Below are 17,122 nucleotides of genomic sequence, written 5' to 3'. Positions count from 1 at the left end.
CTCCAGAGTCCTGGGGTTGTGAGTTCTAGCTCCGTTCTGGGTGTGACTGCCTGTGAGGGGTTTGATGAGTTCTCCCCGTGTTCGTGGGGGTTTCCTCCCATGGCCCAAAAACACATGTTAGTAGGTGGATTGGCAACTCAAAGGTGTCCATAGGTGTGAGTGTGTGCCCCCTCCAGGGCTCACTCCCAGTCTAAACAGCCCTCTCCAGAGCCACCTGTGTAAAGCACCTGTTCCTTTAAATGAAAACAAGCCACAGCTCAGTTTGGCACTAGAGCCCAGGAGTGAGGAGCAGAAGCTCTGGTTTGTAGCCAATTTCGCTGAGTCCTCTTCTCTGTTCTCATTTTTACAATATTTTATCGGTGCTCTAATTTCTTTGCTTATTTTGTCTGTTAAACTTTTAAGTCATTGTGCTCTCTCCTGTCTTCTGACTTGGGCAGCCCACAAGAAAATGACTGGGTGGTCTTGTTTCACAGCGTATGGGTTGGTGGGCTCCAAATACACCCATTTATGTGCAAATGCACTGAAGTATCATTATTTTCATAACATCTCCACTTTAACATTATATTCAGGCCCACACTAAATGCTTTGGTTAGATGTTTTATGTGTTTATTCAGTGTATAAATGATACTAAAGTCTGCTGCACACTGGACAAGAAGCCCTGCACCACACAGTGCAGCAGATGTGCTAATGGCAGCCTACTTAACATTTGAATCAACCTTGCCATTTGATTACTGAAAATGATTCAAAAAGCCTTCCCTAATCCATTTATTAAATATTTAGATTTTTTTCTTTATTGACACGGGGCCCGTCTGTATTTAAGCTCATTTTATTAGCTTATTAGCTGCATAGTAACATATTTTGCATGTTTTAAAATCCCTGTTTCTAAAGTGCACATCATAATCAGCATTCTGGCAAGGTTATCTTAAGAAACATTAGTGATGTAATAAACTCGCAGCATGAGAATGGCTGTGTCTGCCCTAATTTTGGAGGTTATCATCTGTTTTGAGTGTATGTGTGTGTGTGTGTGTGTGTGTATGTTCTTGGATGCATGTCTTTTTAACGTGGTTAGTGGTTCTTTCTGTGTTCAAAAGTCAGTTCATTTCTAAATCCGCCAGCTTGATTTATCATAATAATAGTGAGATTCCAGGCATTGCTCATGGTTATATTTAACTTCAGAGTTTGCTAATATCATCAGTCTTCATTACAGCTCACACACACACCTCTCCTATTCTGAGAAGAATGTATTAACACAACCACAGGCACTGTTCAGTGTGTGAATGCACACATCAGACACATGCACTGCCTATTATAGGTCTGTATTTGTTACTTATAGAAAGGTGTGAATTAGTAACAGACTCTTTTACTCTTTTAAAACAGTGTGAATTTGATGAAGGGTAAGCTGGATCCTGAGGGTCTAGGAATCATTCTGTTGGGTCCATTCTTGCTCGAGTTCTTCCCAGATCAGGTAACGCACCATGCATTCCATTGTACAGGTCTTTCACAGGTTTACTACACAGGGTTAAAGACATTTAATGACATTTAATGATTGATTATCAGTTGTGAATCTTCAAATGTGATCGTAAATGACCAGTTGTGAATGTTTTTAAACTCCAAACGCAGTACTCCTGCTCAGTGATTTCTTCACCTGTCTTTTTGTTTTTCCTTCTTTCCTTTTTTCTTTTTTCTCCACACTTTCTATCTCTCTCACTCTCTTTTTGCTCTCTCTCTCTCTCTCTCTCTCTCTCTCTCGTTCTCCCTCATTCTCTCTCGCTCTCTCTTGTGGTCTCCCTCTCTCACACACACACTCTCTCTCTCACACTCATTCGTGCTCTCTTTCACTCTCTCTCTCTCTCCCTTTCAAACTTTCTCTCTCTCTCTCTCTCTCTTCCTCTCTCATGCTCTTTCTCTCACCCTCTCTTGTGCACTCTCTCCCACTTTCTCTCCCTCTCTATAGGCTTGCTGGCTACATGGCCAAACTTGTGACAGTAATTGGGACAATAACAGTAATAGCAACATAAAACTGAATAAACATTAAGCAATAAAAGTGTAATAGACCTCCCTCACAGCTGTGCCACTCCAGCTTCTGTTCTTTACATCCTGTACCTCTCTGCTGTAATGATTTAGAGAGAGAGAGAGAGAGAGAGAGAGAGAGAGAGGGGGTAAGAGCTGGCATAGTGTTGCAGCTTCTCTTACTGTGTGTTAAATAGATTAGGGCTTTAGGGATCCACACTGTGTAGCCTCAATTTACCATCAATTCAAACATGCTAACCCCATCACAGGCGCGCACACACACACACACTACGGTTGTGTTTCTGCCCATGTGTGGTACAGGGCTAGACGGAGGTATTTGGCAGCTATCAGAAGTGTGTGTTTGGGTCTCAGTGAAGCTCAAAGCTGGGCCGGAGGACTTTTTTTTGGCACACCAGAGCATTCCCTGCCTCTCTGCAGCCGCAGCTCACTGGTTTAATGATTGTTTGGCTTGGCCGGCGTGTTCCATCGAGATGTCAATGCAGAATATCTGTTATGTCCAAGACGTTTTTGCAGGCAAAGGCTTGGAGTTCAGTCTCTTTTCATGTTACATGAGCGGTGGGGTTTTGGTGTGAGTTTTGATTAGCCGGAGCCAAACTGAGATGTTTCAAATTTTCTAAAGCAGAAAAACATATGAATGTTCTCTGAAACAAGTGATGCACAGTCTAAACTATGCTGCATTGCAGTAGTTCTCTGTTCATTCCTGATTCATGAATAATTTCCTTCAAATGCACCTGATTCAACAGATGAACGCTGAAACTGAGGTAGTACTGGTTTGGATCAGACCTGTAAATTCATTTTATTATGATAATATTTAATCAGGTATGCATTCTCTTTTTTTAGATCCTTTTCAGTTTCAAACAGTAATACATAATTCATTCATTCATTCATTATCTGTAACCGCTTATCCCAGTCAGGGTCGCGGTGGGTCCAGAGTAATTACAGTAATTACAGCGAGTAATACATAATGATTGGTGAATTGTTTTTGTGATTTCTTGTTAAAAAGACAAATAGTTATATAAATTTTATCCTTTGCATTTATAATAATTTGGTTCTTTTCACGTCCAATTACTCCTTGTTAATTACACTTATTTTTCTTAGACGTTCTCCTTCTTTTGCAAGTAAATTATGAATAACAAGTCACATATTTAATGTCTTCTTTGACTGCAAATGTATAAAAATAGTAAATATGGCCTCTGAACATTGTACATATATATTTATATATTTCAATGACTTTTAAATGGTTCCTTCACATTTCTGTAGTTGGTATATTTTTGGAACAAATTCTGAATCATAATTTAATTAGCAGTGAATGTTTGAGAGGGACTGACGCCACCTCCAGAGTGTTTTCCCGCCTTGTGCCCAGTGATTCCGGGTAGGCTCCCAATCCACCGTGACCCTGAACTGGATAAGGGTTATAGACAATTAATTAATTAAATGAATTAGCCTTAGTCACCAGAGAGGACAGTGTGGATTTACAGTTGTTGTTGTTAATGCAGGCAATTGATAGTGTGCACAGTTCAAGTCCACATTAACGGTGCCAGTGGGGCTTGGTATGGCCTTATTAGCCAGGGAGGGCACAATGAATCTACCTACAAGAGTATGATAGGGCTGTAAACTAGCTTGGAGGGGAGTGAATCTGGGATGCCAGACTAGAGCCTTCGGGAGGTGTCGTGGGCATAATTTAGCGAAACACTGACGAGGGGAGGTGTCTACCTGTTAGCCCCTTTGAAGAACTAGCTATACATTTTGGGGTTGTGGGTACTCATGGATTGGGTCTGATAAGTAACCTTAGTTCCTAGGTGTAGCTGTTTGCTGCCAGGTCGTAAACGGCCACAGAGACCTTGGTAGTTAGGTGTAGAATACTTGAATGTTCAGCGATAGATGATATAAGAAATGTTGTGGTTGCTGGGAGGAAGATATTTTACTCCCTACTGCATTCATTTATCTCTCAAATGTAGTAGTACACATTCAAAACATTTCTCCTCTTCTCCTCTTGCCTTTGCAGGACTCAGGGATTCCAGACTCATTTCCTGTGTATCACTACAATGGCCTGAAGCAGTCCAACCACAACGAAAAGGTAGCACACAGACTCCCGCCCATGCAATGTCCATACACTCTCATACAGACACCACTTCCGCTATCAGTAATCCACAGAGCAGGCAGAATCCAGACAGCCATCCTTATCCTTTTTGATCCCCTGCACGTCGTCTGAAGTCTGATTGTGATTACTGCCTCGACGTTGGTTCGTCCGCTTCAACCCCATTTCACCAGCCCCCTCACTCCACCACTGCTCTCTGTACACTTATATCTTCCTGGTCAGTCATCTGCCTCTAGTTAGCTCCACATTAAAAAGAGGCCCAGTGCTTTGAAGCTACCCATTGAGACATGTTAATTATCAAATGATAATAAGTAGTCTCAGATGCCTTTGTCTAATAGATAACAAAATTTGCAAATATGGCCGATTGAGAGTTCCTAATGGTCATCTCATTTAAGCAGGTCGTCTTTATGAAATAATAAACCAAAAGAAACAAAAAAATAAATCATGATGAATCCTCCTTAATTAGACTGTGCAGGTAGCTTTGATCAAGCTGCATCCGCTTGGAGAGCAACATTTGATATCATATAGTTATTAAAGTAAAGCTATAACACGCTACTAAAAACCTAAATTACTAGTTTAGCAACTTGTAACTCAACAGCTGCCAGCTCCAGCGCTGTGTAATTATTCATTTGTTTTAGTCTTTAATTAAGAGCGATGTACTGAAAGCTTGTTAAAAATCAATCTCAGATCTGCTTTAAAATCACTGTCCTGTAATGCATGCCCTTAATTAAAATCCATGTGTGAGGTGCTCCTACACATAGGTTTTAATGGTCCCTTTTTGGCATCTCTCTGTCGCTCTGATTCATTGCATGGGCTGGGATTTTCATCTTGTGTCTTTTACTGTCACCGGTAGCTAAAGTGTTTTCCCTCCAGCCCCGCGCGGAGAGCCATTTCCCCATTTTCCACTTTCCGCACAAGTCCCCATAAAGAGCCTAATGGCATTAACATATGCCAGCCTACACTCACACATGCTCCCTGCCTCGTATTTCCATTTATCTGTGAGAGAGAGAGCACGAACGAGCGACCTTTGCCTTTCAGAGGAAGTGCGGGTGATGAACAGTCCTTCTGGCCTAATGGGAAGGGACAGCGTTCAATCAGGGTGTGTGTGGGTGTGTGTGTGTGTGACAGAGAGAAGCAGTGTACACTCACACCAGGTCCTACTTTTCCCCTGGCAAGTGCATTAGAAGCAGTAATGAAGTGGTCAGCTTTGTTGCGGAGGCTTCCGCTGTGCCATGCTTTTACTGTGATGTTTAAATTTTTTTTTTTTTTTTTAAACTTGTTTTCCTAGGGGGCCTTACTCAAACGAATATCCAAAGAGCAGGTCACCTCTCTGCGCGAGCCATTTAAACCTACCAGAGATACGGAGGCCTGGTTCTAATTCAAGTTTTGGCTGTAGTTTTCAAAGAAATTCAGCAGTTCAGGTCTGTTAGTCTGAGCCTGTTCTGAGGCACATGCTATTTCAGTTATTTTGCATTCTGCCGCTGCCATGAAAGTAATACATCCCATTTGTAGATGGAAAATGACAAGTCATTTTTTATCTCAGTATTTAAGGTTAGGGTTAGGTTTAAGGTTGTGCTTCTGCGTATGCAACACATCAGCTTTTTTATTTATTTATTTATTTGTATTTTTTCAATGCAGCTCTTGACATAAAATTTAAGCCAGATTTTGGCATTAACTCAATAAAACTACACAGAAAAAAAATTCATGCAATTCCAGTCCCTTAAAAATAAATAAATAAATAAATAAATAAATAAATAGAAGAGTTATGTGCAGTGGAATGATGCAGGGGAACAAAACACTAATTGAAAAAATAAGAAAAAGCATTTAAAGCAGATGCTTCCATAAATAAGTTCTGCTACATGAGCTAATGACATTCAGCTGGGTTACTGCATCTTGGTCGGTAGGTACTTCCAAGCACTTCTCTTTTTACTCTTTGTAATAAGTGAACCCACATCTGAATGCAAATTAACCCACATCTGAATGCATTATTAACAAGACACCAAGCCATCACATAAGACACGTCTCCACATGGGAAGTTTATCTGAGCAGTGGCAAGTTACAGGCGGGTTTCTCAGGTCCCAAATGTTACAAGTAACATCGGGTCCATCACTCAACCATCAACTGGCCACCTACAGGAGCTCCTTACGTGATTTCTGTCAAAGGGCTAAGGACAACATGAAGAGAGTTCCAGAAAGACCTGGAAGTATTGGGTACAAGAGAAGGATCTGCATGTAACAAATGTATAAGCATCATGGCTTCGGGCTGCTTTTCTTCTCAGATTAATGGAAGTATCAGAACTGTTGAAGGGAAGATCATGGAGCCATGTACAGGCAAATTCTTATGATGGAACTTGCCATGCTGCACACTGCATTGTGAACTTTCAGTCAGTTCCAGATTAACCTCAAATTTGTGGAAGGACCTGAAGATTGAGATTCAACAGATGGCCTCAGAATCAAAACTTAGATTCTCTGTGTCAAAGAATGGCCCAAAAATTCCAAATTCCACAATAAAAGTCTTCTTGGTGTCATCTGTTCGTCATTTCAAATTGTGGCCACAGTGTTTTCCGATTTAATTATTTTTTTTTCTATTCATCTGTCTCTGTTTACAGAAACACTATCTTTATTTTTCATCATCTTTAATAATATAAAAATAAATTGGCAACTTCTTATCTTAGCGATAATAGAATTTTAGGCACATTACAGACACTTGTCTGTTTCCAGACCAATTAGTATGTCTTACTTGTAGATGGGAGCTGTAGCCAATGACACAGCTGGGCCAAATAAGACTCAGTCTAGCAGCTCTCACACAACACACAAAAGCCCTGCAGTGCATGAAAACTACTCCGTCTATGGAGATACTTCTGTTATTTGAAGGAAATCTATGCACACTGTTGACGTGTTTTAACACAAACGTGAAACAGACTCAGACAGGGAGAGGAAATGCTTTTAGCTGTTCTTTCCAGTTGGAATCATGACATTTGTGGTAATGTCTCTGAAGCTCAAGAAGAGAGATGTTTGTAAAGGAGACTCCTCTGGCTTCAACGTCTAACTATTATGCATCAAACACAAGACACTGAGATATAACCCATGTGTCCCGGACTTCATAAATATAATAAACAGGCAAACACTTAAGAACTTTCACCCAACATTGCCTTGTTACTCTGAATTTTTAACTGGAAATCAGTGCGTTTAGTTAGAAAATACCAAACAGACTTGAGTTTGGTGTTATTAATTGCTTTTTTCAATGCTTCCTATGTGTTTTTGCAGCAATACACAGCATCAGGGACCTTCTCTTTGGCTCTGATTGCTTATGACAGTGTCCCTTCGTGTTGCTGAGGGTGTATATAAAATGTGCAGCAAATATACATACAGGGCATGTGTTTTCTGTTGAATGATTTGTTGAACTTAGTGCTACTTCTGCTTAAAGCAACTAAAAAGTCCGGTCTGAAAGGAACAATAGAGTTCTATCTCATTCCCAGTGATTCCTTTGTTGTTTAATCTTTATAGCAGGTGTGAGTAGCCCCAGTCCAAAAGAGATCCCCTTTCAAGTATTTTGTTTAACAGACAGTTAATCTTAGTGTGAGAAAGCAGATGGGGACACTCAGGACCAATGGGAGAAGCAGTTAAATTTCTCCTCAGGGGCAGGGGCTAAGGAGAGGTTACCTGGCCACTGTAAAGGAGAATCCTGCAACAGCGTCCATCCACTGTGTGATCAGCCTGGGGATTTAGACAGAGACAGTTATCCTGTTAACACAAGGGCTGTTGAGGTTTGATCTAGCTGAACGTCTGTAATGAGTAGCATTGTAAAACTGGCTATGCATGTATCCACCAGTAGAGGGAGCAGGGTGGCACTAATGCCAAAGGTGGACTGACTTGGAGAACAGTTGGATATTTGTGCCCACTGGTGTAATATGTGGAATGTGTATTTCCCCTGTATGTTAGTAATTACACTCTTAGTGGAGCGTGTTTGCTGTCTGCTCTGTTAAACTAAATAGGTCAGCATGCAGTGTAATTGAGATTGTTCCCAGTTGAGCAGAGTTTGGATGAGTCCTTGATGAGACTTTGGATGCTGTGTGTGTGTGTGTGTGTGTGTGTGTGTGTGTGTGTGTGTGTGTGAGAGAGAGAGAACACTTGTTTTCATAGGTTTGCAGGACTACAATGGCCTCAGAGAAAAGCAGATACAGGTCTGTCCAAAAACCTAGTGAGCTGACTAGTGAGACACTAAGTTGTCTGTCCTCATGGGGCAGATTATTGAGACACTAGTTAGAGAACGATAGCGTCATGGCTTGTTCCCGCACACTGCATGCGACCGGTGTTTACTTCCCTCAGCGTCTAGCATCGCCTCATTGTTTTAGCACTATTGATTATCCTATTTATTGTGATTTTAATTATCTTTGCTCTGGGAGAACAGTGAATAAACAAGAATTGTGCTTCTGTTGCATTATGGGATTGCCTTCCCATGGCAAAGGAAGGGTTAGATGCTGCTTTAAAGTTCTGCCAGATTAAGGTAATCTCAGTAGGCAGCATATTTAATGTCTCTGAGAAATGGGACAGCGTACGTGTCAGGAGTGTGTACATTACGACTTAATATGCTGTCTCTGTCGACAGCTCACTAGGTTTTGGGACAAAAACGGACGCAAAGCAGTTTTGACTTTGTACAGTGTTTTTGTACAAGAGCTCCATGTTTTAAAACTGAAGCTAAAGACATTTTTTAGCTACTGATGTTAAGGTTTAATAGTTGGTGGTAGAAGATTAGAAGATCCTCATTATATATGGGTAGCGATGTATTATTATTATTATTATCATTTTTATCATCATTATGATTTGTAAGGATGGTCAGAGTGAAAAATGAAAGTTTATATTGTATTTACTACTGGTGTCAGAATTAACACATTAAAGGAACACTAGGTAATATTTGGGGTTTTTGGACTGAAATCAACATGGTTTCCTACCCTCCTCCATAAGATACATAGTGCAGTTTCTGCCATGCTGAGCCTGGAGTAGCAATGACAAAGGCTCTATTCTCCCTGGTACAGCTCAGTGGATCATCACAGTGAGTTTGAAGCTGTAATTTTAAGGTGAAAATATTACATTGTGTTCCATTAACGCACATGGTAATTTCGCATGTACATTTTTATAACGCTTATTAACCATTTTACTAAATTTGGCTGCAACTTCCTCCCGTAATTGACTCTTTTGACCAAGCCTAGTGACGGATTAGCAGTTCTACTTTAGTTTAAACGCAGCATCGTTTAAACTACTGTTGAGTTCAGAAGGTATATTGTTTTGTTAATGCTGAAATATGTATTAAATATTATATAAATTATAATAAAGTAGAAGTTATGTCATTGTCACACATTACACTTCCCTCCCAAAAATACAAGGAAGTACTAAGTTTAAATAGCTTTATTGTTGCGATTATATAAATATAACCCTTTTATGTTCAGTTGTTTATCTCACATTTATTTTAACATTTAAATATCCATTATTAAAAGCTTCAATCTTAGGAAGGGGCAAGGCAATTAATCATGATTAATCACAGTTGTGTGTTTATAGTTGGATGGGTTTATTATTCGATTGATAGCCCTTGTATTTAGTGTTTGGAACTGAAAATTTCATAAATGAATTGTGTCTTGACATTGTATTACAACAAGCCTGTGTGTGTGTGTGAGTGTGTGTGTGTGTGTGTGTGTGTGTGTGTATAGAGTCATTTTAGCATTTAAAGATTTAGACAGCGATGAGTGGGTCCTGGATTTAGAAGTCTGAATGGGTCAGTGCACCTCTCATCACACTCCAGCTCTAACCCCCACAAAACCCTATGGTCAGCCCTGACCGTGACATTCTGAGGCAACACACACACACACACACACACTCATTCTTCATGACGCAACATCTAGGCTGGGTTACACATACATGTGGTCCTCATGATGTTGCTTGTAAGGTATTTTATGCATGCGCATGGACTGGTACACGTAAATATTGTCATATGTTTTTCATTTACTCAGTGAATATCAGCACACACACACACACACACACACACACACACACATTCATAATGGTTTTGGGTTATAAAGGACCAGTTAATCACACACACACCCCAGCAGTGCTCCCACACATGGTCACCATGGCACAGCATGTAGGACCAGCTCCACACTGGCCATAAGAGGCCCTCCATATGGAAACCATCACCAGCTTCAGGTCTTTCAGGTCTGATGATGTCATCACAGGAGTCCAGGTCTCTAATGAGAGACACACAGAGAGCCGAAGCGCAAACACTGTCAGCTTGTGTATCACGGCCGTCCAAAGAAAAACACGCATCTCTCTCGTCATGTATCTGTTTTGTGGATAGTTTACTACATCATTTGAACACAGCTTTTTTCACATTGTCTGTAAATTTAATGATGAATGGACCAATAGAAATGCTCCAAAATTACATGGAGATTTCTTATTATTATTATTATTTGGTTTTTGGTGCATTGCCTTCCACTGAAATTTAAGAAGGTTATTTCCTTTGTATTGATTTTCTTTGTATTTCTTTACAGAGATAAAGGGGTTGTTTTGAAATTAGATCAGATCCAAGACACCTAATAACACCTTTAATTTGGCTGTGATAGGTGTGATATGACCCTAAAGTTAATAAAGTGCGCTGTTCAGCAAAGGTTATTCATGTATGAATTATTAATCATTCATAATAATAATACAAATAATAAGAGAAGTTCTCAGAAGAACATTGGACTGTCCCTCAGTATTAGACTAATATAAATCAACAACATGAAAGTTGATAATCGCTTATTCATTGTAATTCTCTCTCTCTCTCTCTCTCTCTCTCAGGTGAGTTATGTTGAGGGCACTGCTCTGGTCCTTGGTTTTGAAGACCCCATGGTGCGTACGGACGACACCCCAGTCAAGCGCTGTTTGCAGACCAAGTGGCCATACATCGAGCTGCTGTGGACCACAGAGAGATCCCCCTCCCTCAATTAGCACTCACCTGGGCTATCCACCTCCGGCTGACCAGCCCCACTCTGCTTCAGGAATGCTCCACCCACCCAGTCCTAAACACGCCTGCACACTCGCGACCGTGCACTACAACCTCAGAGGCCAGTACAGTGTCTGAACTAAACCCACACGAGAGACAGTAACACACTCCCCGCACCGGCCGATCTGTCCGCATCCCTCCTGTCCTGCTTTCATCCGGCACGTTCATGTTTATTCAGGGCTTCACAGCCCTGGTGTTGGACCGCGTTCTTATTGAAACATGAGTTCAAATTTGCTCTTTTTTTGCAGGTGTTTAGATTTTTTCGCTGATTTTCTACAGATTTTTTCACTTGTTTGTTTACTTGATTTAAGGTATTAAAAATATAGGAATTGACCACGCAGGCCTCTTGAGGGGAGCAGAGGAGTCGTTTATGGAGCTGTTTGTAGGTGTGGTGGTTTTTGTACAAATAAAAAGACACGCACTGAATTTACTTATTTCAAATGTGTACGACTCCCACGTGGAGAATTACATCAACACAATTATTCTTTGAGTTGACTTACTTATCAAGATTTGTGTTCACGTATTCACTTGTAAACGATGTATACATTTGATTCAGGTACTTGATGTGCATGACTCTCAGTGTAGATTCGGTGTTGGTAGGTGTTGACTAAAGTATGTTATGACCAAAGCCTTAGGCCTGGGATCTCTCAACTGTCTGCGCCCCACGCTACTTCACTCAGTTTACGTAACGCACTTAAAACTGGGCAGTACAGCAGTGGCTTAGCGACACGTAAAAAAATATTTTGAGAATTAAGCAATATTAAGAAAATATGTAAATCTTTAAAGAAAACTTCACATTTTATTGGAAATAATGACTTGTAATTGTCATACTTTCCAAATATTCCGAATATCTCATACTATTAGTTTTGTTCTCCAATTTTAATTTGGAATTTTCTCAAAATACCAAAAAAGGAAAGATTTGCTTTACTCTCAAATTGACTTTATTCTCCAAATATTCACCAATATTCCAAATATTACCATTAGTTAACACTCATTTTTTTTATTGTCAAAATATTGAACTATTACAACTTTATTTCTCCGTTATTACAGTTCCATTCTCTAAAGAATACAGATTTCTTTTTATATTTCAACTTCGTTCTCCAAAAATAACAGCTTAATTCTCAAAATATGACCACGCCCTTAAAACAGTAAAAGTGTTATTGACGAGGATTCCTCACGTGCAGAGCGTCAGTGCAGATGGTTTTAAAGCGGGAATCACTAAAGCCCAACAGAGGACAGGGAGACGGGGAGAGGACGAGTTGAAGAAAGGTGAGAAAGCAGGAGGAGGAGGAGGAGGAGAGAGGCAGTGGAGGTATTTGATTCTGAACGTGAGTCAAGCGTTCTGCTGATTGTTTGTTTTTCCTTTTTTTATTATTATTATTTGTGACAGCATTAACTTGTTGACACCTATTTATTGCTCTCTGCCTGAGGCGGAGGAATGAACAAACACTTGCACTCTTTATTTATTCTGACCCCCGATGGTTCACCAAAATAAACACACTTTTTTTTTCTTCATGCCTGGAGCGTGTTTGTAATGATTTTGACTCGAGTGTTTGAGTGTTTCTACTGCCGTGGCAGGGACAGCGCTGTTTGACCTGTGTTATGTTACATATCGTATTTCAGCTTTGATGCATTCTGTTAATTTCGGTGAGAGGCTTTTCCTCGTCCCTGTGATTGATTTTACAGACTTTAAACACATCTCTGTTCCTCTCTCTGAAGTAAACATATCATAAGAAGTAATTCTGTTTGTGCTGAATACTTAGGCATTGTTTTTAAGATAATTTTAGAGTTTGTTTGATCAAAAACCCCATTTTGAACACATGCTTTTTCCAAGACGCGAGGCATCCCACCACTACTTTTTGCTGCTGATGCAACGTCGCTGAACAGTTTATCGTGTCGGAGTAGAGGGCAGACTGCCCAGATCTGTCACATCAATTACTCTCTTACCATACACTATTCATACCAAAAATATGAAAGCTACTACCCTACCAGCAGCACAGGCAGTGATGGGCAGAGACGGGGCTGTCCTGCCCGCACAGTGAAGCCAGTTGTGGTCCCTAGGTAACCCAGCCTCTGACCTGAATTTAAACTTGTGAATTCCTGGTGATGGGGCCACACTCAGGAGCCCCGAAATAAGCAGGTTTACATATTTATCTTAATTTATATATATTTTTTGTATTAGTATCAGTCAAATGTTTAGGTCTGTTTTCCACACATTGTAAATGTAGAGTAGCAGTCAATTGTTTGGACATCTTCTCATTCAATGGTTTTCTTAGTTTTTTATTATTTTCTACATTCAAAATGAATATGGAAGACATTTAAACTATGAAGGAACACATGGAATTTTGGAAATATATATTTTTATATTTTAGATTTTAGATTCTTCAATGTGGTGCAGCAGGTAGGTGTCACAGTCACACAGCTCCAGGGGCCTGGAGGTTGTGGGTTCGATTCCCGCTCCGGGTGACTGTCTGTGAGGAGTGTGGTGTGTTCTCCCTGTGTCTGTGTGGGTTTCCTCCGGGTGACTGTCTGCGAGGAGTGTGGTGTGTTCTCCCTGTGTCTGTGTGGGTTTCCTCCGGGTGCTCTGGTTTCCTCCCACAGTCCAAAAACACGTTGGTAGGTGGATTGACGACTCAAAAGTGTCTGTAGGTGTGAGTGAATGTGAATGTGTATGTGTATCTGTGTTGCCCTGTGAAAGACTGGGTGTATTCCTGCCTTGCGCCCAATGATTCCAGGTAGGCACTGGACTCACCGCGACCCTGAACTGGATAAAGGTTACAGATAATGAATGAATAAATTCTTCAATGTAGCCACCTTTGGCTTTGATGACAGCTTTGCACACACTCGACGTTTTCTCGATCAGCTTCATGAGGTCGTCACCTGGAATGGTTTTCAGTGAACAGCTGTGGCCTCGTCAAGAGTTTATTTGTAGAACTGCTTGCCTTCTTAATGCGTTTGAGGCCATAACTTGTGTTGTGCAGAGGTGGTACAGTGAATAGCCCTATTCCACCAATGACTACTGAAAGGATGTGTCCAAACTTTTGACTGGTACTATATTTACACACGCACATCACAATCTCAACTAAATAAACTAAGGGCTGAGTCTCAAATATCGTCCTCCACCCTATGTAGTGCAGATTGTAGGTCATAAAAATAATTGTTTCTACATTCTGCACTGTGTTTTGGATAATAAAACCCTTCATAATGGGCTTTGTTTTTCAGCTCTCCCTGTCTCTGCGTAGTAGTGTTCTTTAGTATAATCTGTGAAGTGCACTATGTTGGAAGTAGGGTGCTATTTGGGACAGGGCATAGTTTACATGCGATGGCAGGCAAAAAACAAATACAATGCTGGCACTTTTTTCTCCTCGTCTGGGTCCCTGAGAAGCAGATTTATACAAACATCCAGCTTGATCCATGTTTGTCCAAATGCGAGCCAATCACAGTGATTGTGATCTGCATCATTATCATCATCACACATGGTTACATCTCTGGGGAGGTGTGTGTCAGCACATGCGTAGTGTACGACGGATGGAAACGCTGCTATGAATATGTACTTTATGCTTATGTCTTAGATACAACACAGAAGCAGAAATTGCCCTTAGGTTAATTTATAGTTTGTGGCACCGTCAGGCAGCTAGGGTCTCAGGGTCCTGGGGTCCACCCTCAGCTCAGATCACTGTCTGTGAAGAGGTGGGTTCTCCCTGTGTCTGCGTGGTTTCTTCCAGGCCCTCCAGTTTCACCCCAAACTTAAAAACATGGTGGTATGTGTGGCTGGGTGGAATTGGCCACAGGGGTAAGTGTTACACTCCACAAGTGAGTGACAGGGTGAGGGTTATACTCCACAAGTTTGAGTGACAGGGTGAGTGTACCACTCCACAAGTGTGAGTGACAGGGTGAGTGTTATACTCCACAAGTGAGTGACAGGGTGAGTGCTATACTCCACAAGTGTGAGTGACAGGGTGAGTGTAACACTCCACAAGTGTGAGTGACAGGGTGAGTGTTATACTCCACAAGTGTGAGTGTAATACCCCACAAGTGTGAGTGTAACACTCCACAAGTTTGAGTGACAGGGTAAGTGTAACACTCCACAAGTTTGAGTGACAGGGTGAGTAATACTCCTCAAGTTTGAGTGACAGGGTAAGTGTAACACACCACAAGTGAGTGACAGGGTGAGTGTTATACTCCACAAGTGTGTGACAGGGTGAGTGTTATACTCCAAGTGAGTGACAGGGTGTGTTATACTCCACAAGTGTGAGTGACAGGGTGAGTGTTATACTCCACCAGGGTGAGTGTAATACTCCACAAGTGAGTGACAGGGTGTGTTATACTTCACAAGTGTGAGTGACAGGGTGTGTTATACTCCACACGTGTGAGTGACAGGGTGACTGTTATACTCCACAAGTGAGTGACAGGGTGTGTTATGCTCCACAAGTTTGAGTGACAGGGTGAGTGTAATACTCCACAAGTGAGTGACAGGGTGAATGTAATACTCCACAAGTGAGTGACATGGTGTGTTATACTCCACAAGTTTGAGTGACAGGGTGAGTTCAATACTCCACAAGTGAGTGACAGGGTGCGTGTTATACTCCACAAGTGAGTGACAGGTTGAATGTAATACTCCTCAAGTTTGAGTGACAGGGTGAGTGTAATACTCGACAAGTGTGTGACAGGGTGAGTGTAATACTCCACACATGTGAGTGACAGGGTGAGTGTTATACTCCACAAGTGAGTGAAAGGGTGTGTTATACTCCACAAGTGAGTGACAGGGTGAGTGTTATACTCCACAAGTGCGAGTGACAGGGTGAGTGTTACACTCCACAAGTGAGTGACAGGGTGAGTGTTATACTCCACAAGTGTGAGTGACAGGGTGAGTGTTATACTCCACAAGTGTGAGTGACAGGGTGAGTGTTATACTCCACAAGTGTGAGTGACAGGGTGAGTGTAATACTCCACAAGTGAGTGACAGGGTGAGTGTTATACTCCACAAGTTTGAGTGACAGGGTGAGTGTAATACCCCACAAGTGTGAGTGTAACACTCCACAAGTTTGAGTGACAGGGTAAGTGTAACACTCCACAAGTTTGAGTGACAGGGTGAGTAATACTTCTCAAGTTTGAGTGACAGGGTGAGTGTAACACTCCACAAGTGAGTGACAGGGTGAGTGTTATACTCCACAAGTGTGTGACAGGGTGAGTGTTATACTCCACAAGTGAGTGACAGGGTGTGTTATACTCCACAAGTGAGTGACAGGGTGTGTTATACTCCACAAGTGTGAGTGACAGGGTGAGTGTTATACTCCACAAGTGTGAGTGACAGGGTGTGTTATACTCCACAAGTGTGAGTAACAGGGTGAGTGTTATACTCCACAAGTGAGTGACAGGGTGTGTTTTACTCCACAAGTGTGAGTGACAGGGTGTGTTTTACTCCACAAGTTTGAGTGACAGGGTGAGTTTAATACTCCACAAGTGAGTGACAGGGTGCGTGTTATACTCCACAAGTGAGTGGCAGGTTGAATGTAATACTCCACCAGTGAGTGACAGGGTGAGTGTAATACTCCACAAGTGAGTGACAGGGTGAGTGTAATACTCCACAAGTGAGTGACAGGTTGAATGTAATACTCCACCAGTGAGTGACAGGGTGAGTGTAATACTCCACAAGTGAGTGCCAGGGGGAGTGTAATACTCCACAAGTGAGTGACAGGGTGAGTGTAATACTCCACAAGTGAGTGACAGGGTGAGTGTGAGAAATTGGCCACACTACTGAAGTGTAGAAGTTAATGGGTGAATAGATATTAACTGTTTAATCACAGCCCTGTTCTTTTTAAAGGGACCTCTGTATCAGCCCTAATCAAGAATACTTTCTCACGGACAGGTGCAGTTTCCAAGTGTCTAAATCTTAAGGAGCCGACCCTACGTCCAGAACCCAGAGCTGTTTCTGTCTGATTGCAGCGACGGATCAGA

The 17,122-nt window shown here is 41.5% G+C and overlaps 1 protein-coding gene across 1 annotated transcript in view; it reads left to right on the top strand.

The window, feature by feature from the left end:
- mindy3 (MINDY lysine 48 deubiquitinase 3) overlaps nt 1-12,659 on the top strand; it is a 63,132-nt gene extending 50,473 nt beyond the window's left edge. Inside the window, exons 13-15 of the mRNA XM_066645785.1 lie at nt 1,378-1,465; nt 4,037-4,108; nt 10,960-12,659. Of these exons, the coding sequence (XP_066501882.1) occupies nt 1,378-1,465; nt 4,037-4,108; nt 10,960-11,109 (310 nt within the window). The 3' untranslated portion in view covers nt 11,110-12,659. The remainder of the gene's footprint in view (nt 1-1,377; nt 1,466-4,036; nt 4,109-10,959) is intronic.
- The last annotated feature ends 4,463 nt before the right edge of the window (nt 12,660-17,122 follow it).

Source organism: Hoplias malabaricus, chromosome 1 (assembly GCF_029633855.1).
Source record: "Hoplias malabaricus isolate fHopMal1 chromosome 1, fHopMal1.hap1, whole genome shotgun sequence".
Classification (NCBI taxonomy): domain Eukaryota; kingdom Metazoa; phylum Chordata; class Actinopteri; order Characiformes; family Erythrinidae; genus Hoplias; species Hoplias malabaricus.
Note: the sequence above shows the minus strand (reverse complement) of the source record. Positions and strands in the feature narration are given on the sequence as shown.